Source organism: Octopus bimaculoides, chromosome 4 (genome assembly GCF_046866305.1).
Source record: "Octopus bimaculoides isolate indiv1 chromosome 4, ASM4686630v1, whole genome shotgun sequence".
Lineage (NCBI taxonomy): Eukaryota > Metazoa > Mollusca > Cephalopoda > Octopoda > Octopodidae > Octopus > Octopus bimaculoides.
Genome location: NC_142931.1, coordinates 117687377 through 117707698, shown reverse-complemented (window position 1 = coordinate 117707698; position 20322 = coordinate 117687377). Strand labels below are relative to the sequence as shown.

Genomic DNA, 20322 nt, shown 5'->3' with positions numbered 1-20322 from the left:
ATGATAGTATCCTCATTGATTCAGTTTAGCCAAACAAGTATGGATTGAACGGCAAAGGAAAAAAAGTGTAATGAAATTATTCTCACCTATTGCACTCATTAGTAATGGCAGAAGCAGCAGAGCCCCTATGAACACGGTTACCGCCCCTGCAAAGTATATAAGAATACAATAGTTTAAATATATCATAACAGACTTCGAAACATCTAATTAGCAAAATGTTACTATCTCAGTCGAAAATAAATATATATGCATAGATGAATATCACTTTTATGAGAAAGCGCGAATTTAAATGTTTTACATTTACAATCATATATGGCTAGCAGAATCGTCAGTAGACCGGGCAAAATGATTAGCGGTATCTTGTAATTTTTTGAGTTCAAACTCCGCCGAGGTCGACTTTACCTTCTATCCTTTCGAGGTCGATGAAATAAGTAATAGTTGAGCCCTGGTATCAATGTAATTGCCTTCCCTTCCACTGAAATTGCTGACCCTGTGCTAAAATTTGAAACAATTATTTATAGGCGCAGGAGTAGCTGTGTGGTTAATAGCTTGCTTACCAACCACATGGTCTCAGGTTCTGTCCCACTGCGTGGCACCTTGGGCAAGTGTCCTCTACTATAGCCTCGGGCCGCCCAAAGCCTTGTGAGTGGATTTGGTAGACGGAAACTGAAAGAAGCCCGTCGTATATATGTATACATATGCATATATATATATATATGTGTGTGTGTGTGTGTGTGTGTGTGTGTGTATATGTTTGTATGTCTGTGTTTGTCTCTGCAACATCGCTTGACAACCGATGCTGGTGTGTTTACGTCCCCGTAACCTAGCGGTTCGTGAAATACGCTGCAGGAGGGATTCATCATAAGGGTTTCCAGATAGGTATGAAGTAAAGAAGAGTTCTTAAAAGATCTGCAACGTATTTCTCCAAGATATAGAAAATTTGAAGTGTGTAAAAAAATGTAACGTAACACACAAACACTATGATACGTTGACAGCAAAACTGAACTCATGATAACATATCAATTTCACCATGTTTTTCCACAATGTTGGTACATCAGACTTAATTTTCTTAATGTGTTGAAAGTGGTCGAAATTAAGAAATTCTAATTGAAATTAAAAATGAATTGCTTGTTTTACGGAACGGAGCATGAAAAGGAATGATTTAAATGTCATATTTTTTAAAAAAATCTTTGATTCCATCAAAATTTGACATTTGTGTGACTTTTCTAATGAGAAATACTCATAAACGGTAGATTAACCATATTAGCAGAAAAAGAAGGGATAAATTTTTGTTAAGAAGAGATACAGAAAACTATGTTTTGCTGTCAAATATACGCTCGTACATCAGAGCCGATGCATTGTTGTTAAACTGACAGTGTTATATAATAGCTGGTACTTCAAGTAGACGATTTCGTATTCAAATGCAAACTTAGACATAAACATACAGAAATAGAAAAAATTAATCATGGAAAACACAAACACAAGCTCAGGCACGCATAGTCAAACACATATACACACATATGCACATACACGCACACATACACACATATATACACTGGCAAACTCATATTTGCACACATGACTTAAACGTATTCATCTTCTGAGGTTTTATAGCAATATCTTTTCACACAATACTTTCCATAATTTCTAATTATAACTGAATAGTAATTGTAAAAGTTCTCTCTCTCACTTATACACACATGCGTATATATATATATATATATATATATATATATATATATATATATATATATATATATATATATATATATATATATATATATATATATATATATATATATATGTGTGTGTACATATATATATATATATATATAAGTACACACATATATATATATGTGTGTGTCTACATATATATAAATATATATATATATGTATGTATGTATCCACACGCAAATATATGATGCAGAGGGTTGTCTGCTGTCTATAGTTATTGATAGTTTTGTTTCCATAGCGTTACTTACAACAGTCCGTCTGTTGGAACCTAAAATTGAATACTTTATTAATAGATTCTACGATGAAAACTTTTACATCATCCAAGATATGATTCATTCTTTTTATTTCCCTCCATATTCTACTTTTCATCCATCTTTCTTGCTCTCCTCACGATTCATTAGTCTCACATAATCTTACTTTTTCTCTGTATTTATTTCTTCCGTTGCCACCATTATGTCTATCATTCCGCATTCAGGAGTTATACATTTGTTTTGTCTCTATCCATTTACACATTCTTACCACCCTTGATGTCTCCCTAGTTATGCTATACATTTTCTTATTTTCTCTTCCCTGTCTCCAAAAAATACACACAATCCGCATTCATTCATCCTTCCACACATGCAATCCCAGTATATGCTCTTTTAATTACTTCTACTTCCTATAGCCACGACAATACTTTTCTCAAACCACTTCTTTATTATTCTCTAATATTCTCATATTTTTCTTCCTACTCTGCATTCTCCCAACTTCTTCATATTCCTGCATGCAATATTTTCATCTATTCTTCATCCTTAATCTCTTTATCCTTCCAATCTTCGTTCATACATCACCTAAATACACCCTTACCTATCCTCTCTTTTTAGACATCATTCCCCTTTTAAAACTGCACGAGATATTGAAATAGAATTATATTCAAAGCAATGAATGTATGTTAATTGAAAAGTAAAATTTTTGAGGAAAAATTACACACCAAGTTTTCATTCACCAATCAGCATTCCCTTTTTTATATTGTTCCCTCACAACCTTCACCACTACAGCCTTTAGACCATTGCCTAAAAAAATCGATTAATACATTTTCGTCGACTACTGAAAAGAGAAGTTTGTTAAGTATTCTCGTTTGTTTTCATTGCTATATTTTATTTCCTGTTGTTGTTCATGTGGTTGTTGAAGTTGTTGTTTTTCATTCAGTTACATAAGAGAGTTTGAAGAAAATGGACTCTGATGGTTGAGAATGTAAAAAAATAAGCAGCAATGGCCATCCTAACAATTATAGGAACTCAATAACGTATGTCAGAATATTGGTTTCAAATCTTGGCACGAGGCCAGTAATTTCGAGGGAGGGGTAAATCGATTATAGCAACTTCTGTGCTCAAGTGGCACTTATTTTATCGACCCCGAAAGTTTGAAAGGCAAAGTCAATCTCGGTGGAATTTGAACTCAGAATGTAAAGACGGACGATATGCCGCTAAACATTTTGCCCGGTGTGCTAATGGTTCTGCCGGCCTGCCACCTTACGTACGTTAGAGTATTCCTTTCTACTATAGGCACAAGGCCTGAAATTTTGAGCAAGGGGATATTCGGTTGCATGGACTCTAGTATTCAACTGGTGCTTATTTTATCGACCTAGAAAGGATGAAATGCATAATCGATCTCAGCAGAATTTGAACTTAAAACGTAAAGACAGACGGACGAAATACCGCAAAGCATTTTGCCCAGTAACAACTCTGCCAGCGTATGTCAGAATATTAATCAATGTTCAATTTTCTGGAAACATCGCTGAAATTCGTCCTAAAAGAAAACTGCTTATCCATTCAAAACGCTCCAAAGGAGTGCATTTTTCTCATGCATATTAGTTAGAATTTGAAAAATTTATTAGAATTTCAAATTTCAGTATCATATATTCTACACATAAAACACCACCAAGTTCTAAAAGAGCAACAACAACAACAAACTCAACAACATCCACAAGAACAACATCGACCACGAAGTATTACCTCTAAAGCTTAGTTACATTCACGTCCTGACACTATGCATTTTCTTTCGTTGCTATGCTAAACTTAATCTACAGCAAAGCGAACTTCCTTTCACAGCATAATAATAATAATAATAATAATGATAATGATGGTGGTGATGATGATGATGATGATGATGATGATGATGATGATGATGATGATGATGATGATGATGATGATTATAATAATAATAATAATAATAATAATAATAATAATAATGATGATGATGATGATGATAATGATAATGATAATGATTATAATAATAATAATAATAATAATGATAATAATAATAATAATAATAATAATAATAATAATAATAACAATAATAATAATAATAATAATGATGATGGTGATGATGATGATGATGATGATGATGATGATGATGATGATGATGATGATGATGATAATGATGATAATGATAATAATAATAATAATAATAATAATGATAATGATTATAATAATAATAATAATAATAATAATAATAATAATAATAATAATAATAATAATAATAATAATGGTGATGATGATGATGATGATAATGATAATGATAATGATTATAATAATAATAATAATAATGATAATAATAATAATAATAATAATAATAATAATAATAATAATAATAATAATAATAATAATAATACATTGACTTTGTGCTCCTGGTTCGTTGTTTTGCTTTGTTGTTTGTGTTTATAAATTATAATTCCCCATCTTACCTTCAACACCGTTGTTCTTGCTCGTATTTTGCCTTCAGGATTTATATTTACCGCGTTGATGCAGAACAAACCCGGATTACACGGATACTGGATTTGTCATACGATACTAACAAAACAAGCTAACTTTGTTCCCGGAGCTATAAAATGGTTATGAAAACTAAAATTCCTTATGAGAAATTTCATCCTGCATTTTATTAATAATGTGGATTTTTGTAAAAATAAAATAATAAATAAAAAATTTTTTTTAAATAAAATAAAATAAAATAAAACGTATGTGTGTATATGTAAATTATAATATTGAGGATGACGACGACGACGATGATGATGAAGAAAACGAAGAAGAAGAAGAAGAAGAAGCAGCAGTAGCAGCAGCAGAAGAAGAAGAATATGATGATGATGATGATGATGATGACGAGGAGGAGATGGTTGAGGCGGTGGAGGAGGTGGTTGAGGCGGTGGAGGAGGATGAGGAGGATATAGTGAAGGGAATGATGAGGTTGAGAATGATGAGAAAGGTGGAGGAAGATGCGGTGAAGAAGGGGGGGAGTTGAAAGAAGGGAATGAGAAGGAATAAGAGGGTAGGGAAAATGTTGGGGGAAAAGGATGAGAAAAATGATAGTAATTAAAATGATGAGGAGGAGGATTATGGTGGTGGTGGTGGAGATGGTGGTGATTTTGCTTCTGCTGCTGGAACTGATGATGATGATGATGATGATGACGATGATAGAGCGGTAAATTGGCATAATTGTTTGAGCATCGGAAAAAAGTATCTTGCAGTATTTTCTCCGGTTCTCTACATTAATGTGTTCGGCTCCTGACAGAAGTCAACTTTAACTTTCGTCCTTTCATCGAGAGGCTGGTAAAGTTCCTGTCAAGAAATAGGATCGGTGATATCAGCTAACTCCCTTCCCTGGATTTCACGCTTAGAGCCCATGGCAGAAACATAGATCACGATGATATTGATGATGATGATGATACTAGCGGTGGTGGCGGCAGTGGTGGTAGTGGTGGTGGTGGTGATTTTGATGGTGGTAGTGGTGGTGGTGGTGGTTTTGGTGGTGGTGGTGGTGGTGGTAGTGGTAGTAGTGTTGGTGGTGGTGGTGGTGGTGGTGGTGGTGGTGGTTTTCGTGGTGGTGGTGGTGGTGGTGGTGGTTTTGGTGGTGGTGGTGGTGGTGGTGGTGGTGGTGGTGGAGAGGAGAAAACGAACGGCAAAAATAAATTTTCAATACAACAAAATAAAGATGCACAATTGATACGAAAGACGAAATAAGAATACTATACGGAGCTATATGTATATAACTACGCCTTTCAATTCAACCTCTTCCTGGTCAATTTCGCAAGTGAAACCGTTAATCCAAACACATTTTTTCCCCTCTCTTAATTCTTTTTCTCTCTCCGTTTTCTTTCCCTCATTCCTTTCTGTCGAAGGACGTATGTTCGAAACGTCAAAGACTTTTCCATTTTTTTCCTGAACGTCAAACTAATACACCTTGTTTGTTTTTCCTTCACCTGTGTATATCTTTTGTTGTTTTTTTTTTGTATATTTGAACTATGTAACCCCGCCCTACAGACACACACACATATATATGTACAAATATATATCGTTTTTAGGGGTGAAGCTCGAAGTAAATATAGCTATAAATAATAGCGTGTAAATATTGGATTAACGACAAAATCGTTGTATGGAAAAATTCGATGGCTGTACGTGAAGCTCGAATTCACATCTGTGAATATGACTGACTTTCTCCCATTGTACCAAAGCAATCCTTCGGATTTCTCCATCCACTTTAGAAGCTTTGCTCTTTCCAACGAGAATTGTATGTTGCTTACGTCATAGCAATTAAAGAATCTCAAGAGATATGGAAATATCGTTTTTTAAAGTGAAACTAGAATTAGATAATGCATTAGATAATAGCGGTTAAATATTCGGTTGAGAAACACTGCTTGGATGGAAAACGCCAAAGGCTGTCAGTAGAAGATGCAAATGTTTTTCAACCACAACACCTATATTTACATGTTATTATTTATTGCCTTATTTACTACGAGTCACATTGCTAAAAAGCTATTTATTTCATCTCTCGAAGTTTAGATAGATAGACAGATGGAAAAACAGACTGACAAAAAGACAGAACGACAGAAAGACAGAACGACAGAAAGACAGACAAAAAGACAGAACGACAGAAAGACAGACAGATAGATAGATAAAATGGCATACATACATACAGACACATGCATACAGACATACAGACATACATACATATAGACAGACAGACAGATAGATAAGCAGACATACAGACAGACATACAGACATACATACATATAGGCAGACAGACAGATAGATAAGCAGACATACAGACAGACAAACATAGATAGATAGTTTGATAGAAAGATAGATAGACAAACAGATAGATAGATAGATAAATAGATAGATAGATAGATAGATAGATAGATAGTTAGATAGACAGATAGATAGATAGATAGATAGATAGATAGATAGATAGACAGACAGACAGACAGACAGACAGATGTTTAGATATATACATATACAGACACACGTGTGTGTGTGTGTGTGTGTGTGTGTGTGTGTGTGTGTGTGTGTGTGTGTGTGTGTGTGTGTGTGTGTGTGTGAAATGTGTATAATGTGATAGATAACACTGTGCAACAAAAATGAACATTATTTCGACTACAGAGATGAGAATAATGTTTTCTAGGGTAGTTTTATACGTAGATCATGAAAATGGCAACTGTTTTTCACAGAAGGACTCTAGTTGATGATAATTCAGCTTTTTAGCATTAGGCAATTTTTATAAATTTAATTCTTTTATTTTTTTCAGATTTTCGGAGAAAAAAAAACTATAAAATACCTATAAATATTTAATTAGATTTTTAATTAGAATACAAATTGCATTAAAATGCCAAGAGGGCAGTGTGGAAGTCACCCAGACAAATTTTGCTATATCTGTGTTGCTGTGACATTTCAGATGAATGCAAGAAACATTACACCGTTGGTACAAAAGCAGTATTACTTATATGTTGATGTCAAGATAGGAGACCAAGATAAAAGTTGAGCACCACATATCTGTTGCACAACATGTACCAATGGGCTTTCAAAACAATTTTTGGGAAAGTCAAGAAGTATGCAGTTTGGCGTTCCTATGATTTGGCGCGAACCACAAGACTACCACTCTGACTGCTATTTCTGTCTTGTAGATGTTAAAGGTAAGTGCTTTTAATTGCGTTAAAACTAGCATATATTTATCTAAATATGTTTATTTTTATTCGTTACTTTAAATATAAGAAATGCTATAATGTAATTTATTTTCTCAACAGGTATAACAACGGAGAGTACTTCGTCGGTTATGTATCCGAATATAAAATCCGCCATTCGGCCTGTACCCCATTCGGCCAGCGTTCCAATACCTGCGGTGCCTGCAAATAGTGAGTAGAGGTTATTCATAGACGCTTCGGTTTATAGTACTAAAGCTGTGTTACTGCACATAGGTAATAAACTTCCGTCAATTACTGTAGCTCATTCTGCTGTTCTAAAGGAAACGTACGAAAATTTATCGTTTATATTTTATAGTATAAGAAACACTGGAGTCATTTCATGAAAAATAGAGTTCATTTTAGTTATCTATGGTAAATACTGTTCCAGAAAATGATGTTTTCTCTGTAGCAAATTCATTGTTGTACAGTGTAATTAGCCGGAGATTTTGACAATGCAGTGAAAGATCGCTAGCAAAGGAAAGACACGGCACTCGGAGTCGAGAATGTCATAATTTTCCGCTAAGAAATATTCACCCCAATATATATCCATATGATGCTATAGCAAGCACATTAAATAGAATACTAACGTAGGTCAGAAATAGCCTCTTAGTGACTTACAATTGCAAAGGCTTTAAGAAAACCTTCTACTCCTTTTCTCCCTACTCTCAAATAGATTGAGAACCGGAAAACATTGAGGTCTTGGATTCTATCTCTTTGCGGGGCAACTTGAACAAATATTGCTTTTATAGCTTCAGATCGACTCATTTGTGGTGAGTGAAATTGTTTAGACAGAAACTGTACTGAATCCCGTCAGGTAGATAATACCTGTAATTCAAACGGTACAATTTTGTCACACTCAGTGTGTGATGCCACGTGTGACTTATGTTAAGGTTACACATGACTCTAAAATGCTCAACCAGTTACACTTAAATTGAAGGACAGATAATTTAGATGATGGAACAACTGATTTCTAATTGCTGGCCTGGGCTGAAAACACAACCATCATAACAAGAAAAATAGCACCAACAAACAATATATATATAAAACCGTAATACTGAATCAATGAGAAACCGCACGAGGTCGCTCTGCATACTAGAAATAACAACCTTAAATACATTCTAAAGAAAGATATATCAAATACCAAAAAAACGTATTCTTGGTTTATTAAAATCATCTCCAACTCTAGAGGATGGCAACTGAGACCAAGTCCATATGAGAAGGGGAAAAGAGTTTCTCCAAAGTTGACATGCCACTACGTATTATTTAAAAACAAGTGTGGCGAATACGTTGCAAAATATAGCCATTAATATACAAAATACTAGATGGTCATGCTAAGAATGTCTTTAATCATTAATTTACTCCATTTGTGTTGACAAAGGGCTAAGCAACAACAACAACAACAACAACAAAGACAGCAACAAAATCTATATCTATAATTTCCAAAAGACAATTCATCTAGAAGGAAATGGAAATTTCTCAGAATGGGATGTACAGTTGTACGGAATAGCTATTGGTAAACCCGTCAGTCATTGCACAAGGACAGTTTTTCCAACTGTATGGTTTAGTATGGTGTACTATGTTTTTGTTCATTGTTTTAGATGCTGATATAATCTCGAGCAGACATAGATATCTTTTCAGCCCTTCTTACCAGTATGAAACGGATTATACAGGATGTAACAACGGGAGTGAGAAAGGGCTGATCTCAGTACTTGACAGGTACTTGATTTTACAGAGCGAGAAAGGGTGAAAGGCAAAGTAGACTTTAGCGAGCTTGAACACAGAACGTAGAAACCTGGAAGAAATACTGCAAGGCATTTCTCCGAAGGGCTAACGATTACAGCTGAGTAGAATGAAGCAACGTGAAATAAAGTAGCTTTCTCAAGGACACCACACACCTCCCAGCCTAGAAGTTAAAACCATGACATTATGATCATGAGCTGAACAGCATAACCACTAGATCATGCATCTTGACTAAGTAGCTATTGAAGACAAAAACAAAAGATACAACTTCAGTGTAGCATGGATTGATTACCGATACGTCTTTGACAGCATACTACACATTCTTAGATATTGGAGAAAATGTACATAAACAATACAGCTTAAGATATATCAAGGAGATATACCTAAGGACTGTTAGTAATCACATCGTTCAAAATGGAAAATAGTAACACTATAAAATAAAGATGGAGTAATAAAATTTTATCAAAAACTTGTGATTTTATTTTATTTTGCAGAGGAACCTCTTGGATCCCACTGATATTTTTTGTATTACGTACTCTGCTAATGTATTTGCTGAATCAAATTTTCCAAAATTACAAATGGAATGAAACATTATAAAATATGTTGTTAGTTAAGTACGGCGTAGTATTCTAATATTAGTGGGACAAAAAGGATTACAACATTACTTACCAATTGAAATAATATTTGTAATGAGAAGGAAATATTTACCGGCAATTATTTTCACTATAGTGTAAAGGGAGAGAACATTCGAAATTCAAACGATTAAAATTTAAAACCAGTTGAAGCAAGTTGAATCTTTGCAAGGAATGATGACAACACTGGGAGTATTTCGTGCTTATTAAACATTGTCACGGAAGGATAGTCAACCAGCGCTTAGAATGAATTAAGATGATGTAATTAGTGCGTGACAATTATTCACTTATAAAGCAACGACATTAGAAATATCTCAGGGATGGCTCCTGCGTGGAGGACATGTAATTAAGTGCAGGTTAACATACTTAATGTAGTGAACTAAAACAAAATTCTAACTAACGACAAGAAAAAGCCATTAGCATTAATGACAATTCTTTGTCAAGAAAAGCAAAGGAGATGACTTCGAAATTAAATTTGAATAAAAATGAATTGTATGATATCTTTATTCATTATCAAACTAACTGAATGCCTTTTCTTCACGAAAAACTCATTCTTATTCTTTAATCACAAAGGTCGTTATTTCGTCTTCAAACAACGGAAACGAACTGTTTTTGAAGAAAACAATTTAATTTCTAATGGTGCAGACCACGGAATATATATCCCGTTAGTTACGATACATCTCACCAAATTTATGACATAACTCGCGAATATCAGCAACATAAGGTCTGTTTAATTGACAAAGTTTTATTTAGTTCAAAGCACTGAACTAAAAGTAATTCATAGATTTGGAAAACGCACAGAGGAAAACATTCCTGCATAACTGGCCCATTGAATGGCCTACACGTTTTCAGAGAAGCGTAACTGTACGCAACATTTTATGCCAGTACACCGGTCGTCTTTAATTTCGTACATCTTCACCCCCTTTGTGTCTAATTGATAACTCAGTACATTACACTGGTCACAATACAGAGTATTCTATAAATATATTAAATGGAAAATATCTTACATTTAAAATTATTAAGTGATGCAACTCTCTTGAAACAGCTTCGTGGGTCGGAAGCATGCTATGAATATGGATGATATATTTATGAGAACGTGCATTTTCTAGTGTAATATAAATTTGTCGCTTTTGCCGGATCTTCACAAATTTCCATGTTATTCAAATGAAGATTTTCTAACATTTGGCAATTTTCTTTAAAGCTATTTCCTTATAACGTTTTAAAAAATATTTTTACGTTTTACCATTTTACCTCTTCAATAGAGTGCCAAGTTAATACATCTATGGCATCATGGCAACATATTATGGCGTACAACATTACAAACCAGTGGCTTTCTGTTTTTAATGCAATGAAATTATTCCTACATCGAAACGTTTCGTTCTTCAATGTAATATGAATATGCCTGCCAATACTAATTAACTTTATTCCACTGAACACTCTAACTCTTTGCATATATTTACTGAATATAATTCTCTATATCTGCGCCGTGACTATCTTTTAATTCCCGCTAAGTACAATGGCTTTATATCATTTCCAGGCTGCAAGCCATATATTGCAGTTTTTCACATCATATTTCTTGAGCACATTTCTCTTTATAACTTTTCTTACGCCTGAAATTTTCAGCTAAATTTGTAAATACAAAACTTATGCAAGCTGTGGTCACAGGTTTTCCATTCTGAATCTTGCAGGTGTGAATAAACGTTATTTTAGATCGTAGGTTTGATCATTCAGTAGCTTTTTAATCATCAAACATCTTGCGTTTTCAAAATATTTTGTTATTCAATCTCAACTTGGGACCAATCTATTGCATTTAAAATAATCCAGAGTAAAGTCAGTTATCCTGAATCGCATTCTTTCCACTTTATAGTAAATTTAAATGAAAGATGAAATGGGTTAAGTTTATAATAAAAGAAACGGGAACAATTTATTGTCTCATGGCACATACTTTTAGACTGTGTAGAAAAAATATATGTTCTACGTTCTATGGTTCACATATTTTATGTAGTCAAAAATATTTCTAAAGTTTCCAGACCAGAAAATAGATGGGAAATTGATTTCTTCAGATAATTATATTAATCGACTGCTATAGTGGATTTAGCGTAAAAAGTAAACAGAAAATGGTTGATATTTGACATGCTGCCAATATATATGCGTTTTATTTGACTTGGATACTGAGGTCTCATCACTCTCATCTATGTCCTCTTGAATGCATTAATAGTAACGTGTATAATTGATAATCTGCTCTCACACAAAAAAGAAACCAAAACAAGAGATATTTGGACTAGCGTGTAGGAATTTCAGGTAATATAATTTAATTCTCTCGAAAAGTATTTGACCTCGAAGAACAACGCAAAATGGAACAATCTGTTCTTACATTCCCAGGGCAAGGTTAGAAGAGATCAAAACATTATAATTCTCAATATTGTCCAATGCCGTTAAGCATTTTTAGATCATAGAAATGATTATTATTATTATCGACACTGGGATGGAAGTCACTTGCTACATTCAGTATTTCTGTACTTGGTGATTCGTGATGAAGAATTCAGTGTTGTATGAGAATATAATTACTCAAGACGGAAGCTTAAGGCGATCTCTTACCGTGTTTATCTATTTTAATGAAGATGGATATAGTAATTGAAACGATGGTCATGTTCTCAGAGAACTTTCGCAAAACGTTTTCATTGTGAAGTCCTGCTAGGAAAGACCTACTATCAAAATCAATCTAGTCGACATCATCCTATATTCTTTTATCAGGTTCGAAAGCATATGTCGATCCCCATTCTAAAAATGTTAGACTTTGATAAGAGGGAGATCTGGCTACTTTTCTAGAAAGTTAAACAAACTTCTTATAGTTTCTTTGATTCACCAGTAAAGCGTTGTTATATATGACGAAATTGCTGTGATTTAGTAATTAAATCCTCAGCGATTTTGAATCACTGACTGAAGAGAAATGAAACGAGGTTAAATAACCCTGATTTTCAACATTAAGTTAGATCATTATATTTAAATATAATTCACATTTTCACACGTTCATATGTCATATAACAGTAATAGCCATTCAAGTGAACAATTATATTAACATTTTGCCTCAATTCAAATTGTATTCAAACAATTGTCTAAAAGATTTCTGTTCAAAATATTCAAGTTAAATATAACAGCAGGATAGCAATTATATTCTAGTTGAAATATTTATTAACTTGTATGTAACTGATATGAGTTATTTCCTCTAGTTTTAACTTCCTGCTGGGATCTTGTCTATAAAACAGACGGCTGTGCTGATTGGATAAATAATCATTGCAAAACCATACAATAGGAATTATTTTATTAATATTATATATACATATATATATATATGGAGAGATAAATAGATAGATAGACAGACAGACAGATAGTCAGACAAACGGATAGATAGATAGATAGATAGATAGATAGATAGATAGATAGATAGATAGATAGATAGATATGTATATATATATATATATATATATATATATATATATATATATATATATATATATATATATATATATATATATATATATATATGCGTGTGTGAAAGGGGGCGGTAATAAACTTTTCAGGATTTCAGAGATTGGGGAGACGAAAACGGTATTAGACTGAAAACCTTCCCAGATGCTTGCAACGAATTATGCTCCATTACTGTACTCAGAGGTTATGTGGTCTTGGATGATGAATTATGCCTATAATTCAAGAAGAACAATTACCTCGATTAACTTCCACCCAATTTTTATAAAACAAATTTCACATACAAAATGCTTTAGTCGATACTGAGTGATATAGAATAGCAGCTTGAGGTGCTGCGCAATGGGATTAAACTCAAACCACGTAGAACAGCCAACCATGCTTGTTCAAACCACTTTGAACAGTCAACCATGCTTGTGATAATGTTTGCCATGAGGAAATTATTTTTAAGATACAATCTTAAAATAAAAATAGTTTTCAAACCACCTGCCCTTAGCGAGTGTTTTTTAACAAAATTTTACTAGAAATTGACTGTCGAATGTATCAAGAGTTCGGCCCTTTTGAGATGAGGTAATATAAAGATTGTAAATTATTGGATTTTGATATAGCTGAGGTAAAGTAAGGCAGCGAGCTGGTAAAATCGTTAGTACGCCAGGGCAAAATGCTTAGTTCAAATGTCGAGTTCAACTTTGCCATTCATCCAGTTAAGTACCAGGGTCGATGTAATTGACTTGCCCCGTCCCTCGAAACTGCTAGCCTTGTGCCGAAGTCTAAAACCAGTATAGCTGAGTTAAGGTAACATCAATTCACTTCCTATAAAAAAGACGCTACACACAGATTCAAAACAATTAAATCATGTATTGATAGATTGTCGAAGCTTACTAAAATTCAATACTCTGAGTTTGATTTACAACTGCTGTACTCTAACAGTGTACACCTAGGTAAAAGCAATGGACTTTCATATAACTGACTGAAATGATTTGGAGATAAACTGTAAATGAAGTAAGTGTACGTCGTTCGCTAAAAAAAAAAACAGAAGAAAAAAAAAACATTCACGAGATGTTGAATAATCTAGAATGATGGGGATCTTATTTGCTAAAATCAAACACAAAATCTAAAATTTATAAGCAATCAATAATGGCAATTTAATGGTTCGTAATACCATCAAATCACTATTATTATTGCATCGATATTTACACAAGTTTTATTCTTGAACACATTCAAACAAACCGCTAGATTGAACCAACTTATTGTACGCATACTTGTGTGTGTGTGTGTGTGTGTGTGTGTGTATGTGTGTGTGTGTGTGTGTATGTGTGTTTCTGTGTGCTTGTGCTTGCGTATTAATGTTTGTTTCTGCATGCATTGCTGCCAGAACACAACCTACGGCTTTTAACCCCTAGATTTTTTTTTCCACTAACCTCGGGGTAAAAGTTTTCATGAAAGAATCAACAAACATTTTCAGCATTTATGTGTTTATGGCTATAGAAAAACAGAATCGCATAAAAATACACACACAATATAAGCTTGTGTGCATTCTTAAGTGCTAACATTAATTTTATGAATACACCTATATACAAGGTTTATAAATCCAAATATACATGCATATATACATACATACATACATACATACATACATACATAGACACACACACACATATATATATATATATATACATATATATATACATATATACATACCTACTTATATACATATGTATACATAAATAATACATATAAAAATTACATTGATACATGCATACATACATATATAATACATACATACATACATACATACATACATACATATATACATACATGCATGTATATATGTACAAACGTATATATGTATTCATTCTATATGAAAAGTAAGTTTCCTCCATTGTGTCGTTATTTAGAAGCATTTTCCCCGAGGCAGTAGCTAAATAGGTGTTGAATCATAACTTTCTCTTAATGATAGGAAATATCTATTCTAATCAAAGCGTTAGAATTTAATATCACCAAAATGTTCTTTGGAAAAGAGTTGATGTTAAAAGCCAAAAGATAGAAAATGTGTTATATAGATAAAAGCTATGATCGATCTCTTGTTTGTTCAATATTCAAAGTTTCATACTCAAAATGATAATTAGATAAAGGACATTGCGATGATAAGCTTGGGGCATCATTCGCAAGCACTATTGAAAACTTAATCTCCGAAGGAAAAGATTAACTACCACTTGAAAACGACTGGGCATTTCAAGCGCACTTAAAAGATTTTTAAAGAGTCGAAGAAAACCATTATAAATATGGCGGGTCAGGAGCAGGATAGATTTGATGTTTCTTGCTCAATTGATCGATATCATCGATCCTTATCTATAGAATAACCACATCAAAATTCAGTTTTTCTTCCTGTCTCTCATTCGTTTTATCTCTCCCGCTCACAGTCTATCTTTCTCCTTTTCTCTCCATAGCCCACTTAAGTATATTTTCTCTCTAAAGAAATAAAAATAAAACACGTGAGTTTGTTTATGAGGTACTTAAGTACACTATCTTACGCACGTGTCATTAACATAAAGTGATTATTAGTCACACCATATAAACTGTATTTTTAAGATTTACTGCCAGAGTAAATCGTCTGAGACAGTGCAAGTTAATATCTTGAAACAATCTCGCACATTTTGTTTATATTTCCTTTTATCTATGTTGATCATAACAAGAACATGAAATACTGGCTTTACTATACATGCTACAGCAACGTACGACTGTAATTGGTTCTAAGACTTGCAACTTAACTCGGAAAACGGTATAACACGTAAAATGTTTATCAGCCTATATCTGTTTTAATAAATGGTTTGTGATTATTTCGACATGTATTTTACTTGATTTTCCACTTCAGGATTAGCTTTCAGTTTTTTAAAACTTTTATGTTTTTAATGTTTGCTGAGACCGACGTAAAGTCGGATAAATCGATGAAAGTTGAGGGGTTTTTTCCCCCTCATTAATTTCTTAAAAAACCCATCTAACTCAAGACGGCCTAAGATGATGTACGCCTGCATATTGCGAGCTGGCGTGTAGAAATTATATATATTTATTACGTTTAATGGAATTGTGTACAGTTTTGGAGCACGAAGTAACGTAGTGTGAAGGCACATGGTTAGGGATTAGGATGTTTAGCTCACAATCGTAAAATTGTGGTTTCGATTACGGGATTGTGTTGTGTGTTCTTGTTGAATTCGTGAGCAAAACATTTTATGTCAAGCATCTCCAGTTCACTCAGCTCTATACGAGTTTCGTCAATAGCTGCGAGCTTAACCCTGAGAGGGACCGGGGTCCCGTTTACCGGGCACGGTTGTAATTTCAATTAAATAATCACCATGGAAACCGGATTAAGTTCCAGCATTATGAGTCCTAGGCCTCATGACATACCTAAGATTATGTCTAAATAACATAGTAAATAAGTTATATTGAGAAAAATGGCTATCATGCTAGTATGCCGTCTCTCTTCGATGAATGTGTCACATCACATACTCGACCAGTTCAACTAAATTTAAAAAAGAAATTAACGGTGAGAAAAACCTTAACTTAAGTCGATTTGTCCGACATTACGTCGGTTTCAGTGAACATAACACATATAAGTTTAAAAAACATGTAAAGTGGAAAGCCAAATAAAATACAGTTGAAAATACGTACAAGCTATTTATAAAAACAGATGTATGCTAACCATAGGCAATTATTGAAATCATTTGTGAGCATTGTAACCCGTGAAGCTAAAATATCCTTTCATTCTGCTCCTTAATACACATATATTCTTTATTACTTTTAATAGATACATTTTCACAGACACACACACTCATACAGACACACGCACACAAACACACACATACACCTTTAAGCATATGATATATTAGCTTACACACGCGCAAACCACACATATATGTAATCTGTGTGGAGTAGATGGAACAAGGACAACTGAAGAAGGGAAATATTCTTTATGTTGCATGACTCGTTTCTGTTTGTTTTTTTCGTTGTTCGAAAAAAGTTCGTTTTCTGTCTTCATCTTTATGTTTTCGTTTCTCGTTGTGTTTAACGTTTTTTTGTGATGTCCTGTACCCATATATGCATGTATGTATACATATAGATGTAGGTATGTACATATATGTATGGATATATGCATATATTTATATATTATTTATGTTATTATATATATATATATATATATATATCTATATATATATATATATATATATATATATATATATATATATATACATATAGTATGTATATCTACATATACATACACATGACACACACATACGTATATATACGACATATCAACCTATTATAACACAGAAGACATTTTGGCTATAACAGCAACATGTGTACATGTATATAGCCTATTGGAACTCAAAGCTTTGTTTTCACTGCAGTATGATATATGATTTTGCAGGAATACTAGCATCTTTTCAAAACCACATGCATCCGTCATGCATGAGCCAACACTCACACACTGTATAGGAGAATCTTTTATATTACAGTAACCACAAGGAAACAAATTTACGGAGGTATATTTGGTATCGTCTTACCAGGAAGGATACAAACTATGCAAACTTTCAAATGTCGAGTGCCAAAACGCCTATACCTTGATGTCCTGAGAATGCTCTGAAATTTTGAATGACCACTTGGATCCCACTATGTAATTATATGTCCTTTCTCATTATTTTTTGTGTACTCATATATATGCAGAACAAAACAAAAAATGGAGAAAGTTTATAAAGATAATTAAGAATATAAATGGTAGAAAGTAATATAAAATCTCAAAAAGAGAATTTATACAAAAATGAAATGAGATACTTGAAAGCATGTCCATTTTACAGAATACAAATTTACATTTAGCTGTACTTGGGATTACAAAAATTAGGAACCAATGGGTTTACTTTGGAGTCCTCGTCCATCTCTGTTGCAAGTGAGTGAGTCGAAGTTGTTGACTGGTTCACTTATCTCAGTAGTGAGATTCATAGCAGCATTAGTTGCGTGTCTGAAATCCTAAAACGACTTGGACGAACCGGTGCAGTTGTGAACTCATTGAGCCAGGGTGTTTGGAACTGTCGATACCTGAACAGCAGGACAACGGTTCAGGTACTTAGGTCTCTGGCCCTTCCTCTCCTGTTCTATAGTTGTGAAACTTGGACACTCTCCAGGGCCCTTAGGAACAGCCTGTACACCTTTGGTACCAGGATGCTTCTCAGGATTATGGGTTACCATTGGTCAGATCTTTTATCTGATCAACGACTCTACTGAGAAAGTGGGATGCGCCCTGTTACTTTTTTGAGCGCCAACTCAAACTGTCTGGCCATGTTGCTCGATTTTCTAAGTTAGAGCCTGCTTACCACATTCTCTTAACTGATGATCAGACTAGGTTGACGGCTCGTGTAGGTCAACCTCATACCATATGGTCGCGGCAGATGAGGAGATATCTCGCGGATATGGGGACTGGCTAGGACTCTGCTCAACGGCCTGCTCGGGAGGACTCGGGATTATACCGACAAATGGGGAATGCAACAATAAGATACAATAACACATTCCCCCCACACACCTGACAAGAGGTTATTAGACCCAAACGCATCTTTGTAAAATAAAAAGAATAAATAGATAAAACATTCTAATCGGGTGAAGATAATCGCGGAATTATTTTAAAGTAATCAAAGAAAATATTGAAATACAGAAATACAAAACAAATATTTTAAAATTATATTAATAATATTTGAATTCCTTACTGTCAGTGAAATCTAATCGAGCATTTGAATGGACGGGTATGAATTTAGATTTTCTCTTGACTGGTAGAATACATACTAGCATATGAGTTGCAGTAAAAAATTAGTTTGAGAAAATCTCATAGTAGCTGACACTTATACTATTGATTGGCTACGGAGATCAGGAAGGGGAATCCTCTCTGAGGAGTGATTAATTAACAAATCGGGAAACTGTTTGTCAGGAGACGTTTCTCTCATTTTCCGTCCATCTATTATATAAAAGCAATGATTACATTTTACACAGCTCTCCACGACAGCTAATCACTTTCGAAACTTAAACCAAAAATATATTTCAGCACTTGTGATTCGAGGTGTATTGTGCAACAACATATCTCGTTTATCTGATCGTACTCAGTTTGGTCATCCACTATTGAGAATTAAATTCTTTTTTAACTCGATTTAAGTTTTCATTCTTCCGATGTACGGAAAAAAATGGATAATCCCAGGAAACTTCTTAGATGGATTGGAACATTTAAACATCATCTTCAAAATTTGTCGTTGGGTTTGAATCAAAATAATCAATGGTATAATAATGAAAGTTGAGCAGAACAATGAAAAGTAAAAATATACTTGTTCATTATAAACCTACAATGAGATATCTGAAATGGAGCTCTTTAGCGATACAAAAAGAAACCCACAATATTTGTTCGTTAATTAGATTTGTAACTTCAATAAAGCGGCGGCGGCGGTGGTGGTGGTGGTGGTGGTGGTGGTTTGGTGGTGGTCGTGGTGGTCGTGGTGGTTGTGATGGTGATGGTGATAGTGGTGGTGGTGGTGGTGTTGGTGGGATTTGAGGAAATATAAGTGCTTAAAGAAAACGAGGTGGCAGTGCTGAACACGGGGGTAATCGTATTTGAGGATGTTAAGTGAGAGAGTTAACGACTCCGCTCCACCGTTGTTAGTCGCACACGTGATATGGTGGTTGCGGACACATGTTTTTCCTTGCTTCAAG

General features: G+C 34.0%; 1 protein-coding gene across 3 annotated transcripts in view; it reads right to left on the bottom strand.

Annotated features, from left to right (window-relative positions):
* The window catches only part of LOC106876369 (uncharacterized), a 515432-nt gene that overhangs the window by 20733 nt on the left and 474377 nt on the right, over nucleotides 1-20322 (bottom strand). For 2 of the 3 annotated variants that reach the window (XM_052967376.2, XM_014924884.3), the window contains one exon: nucleotides 87-146. The exons of the other annotated variant lie outside the window; for it this stretch is intronic. In XM_052967376.2, coding sequence (XP_052823336.2) covers nucleotides 87-146 — 60 coding nt within the window. The remainder of the gene's footprint in view (nucleotides 1-86; nucleotides 147-20322) is intronic. 3 annotated transcript variants of the gene reach the window in all.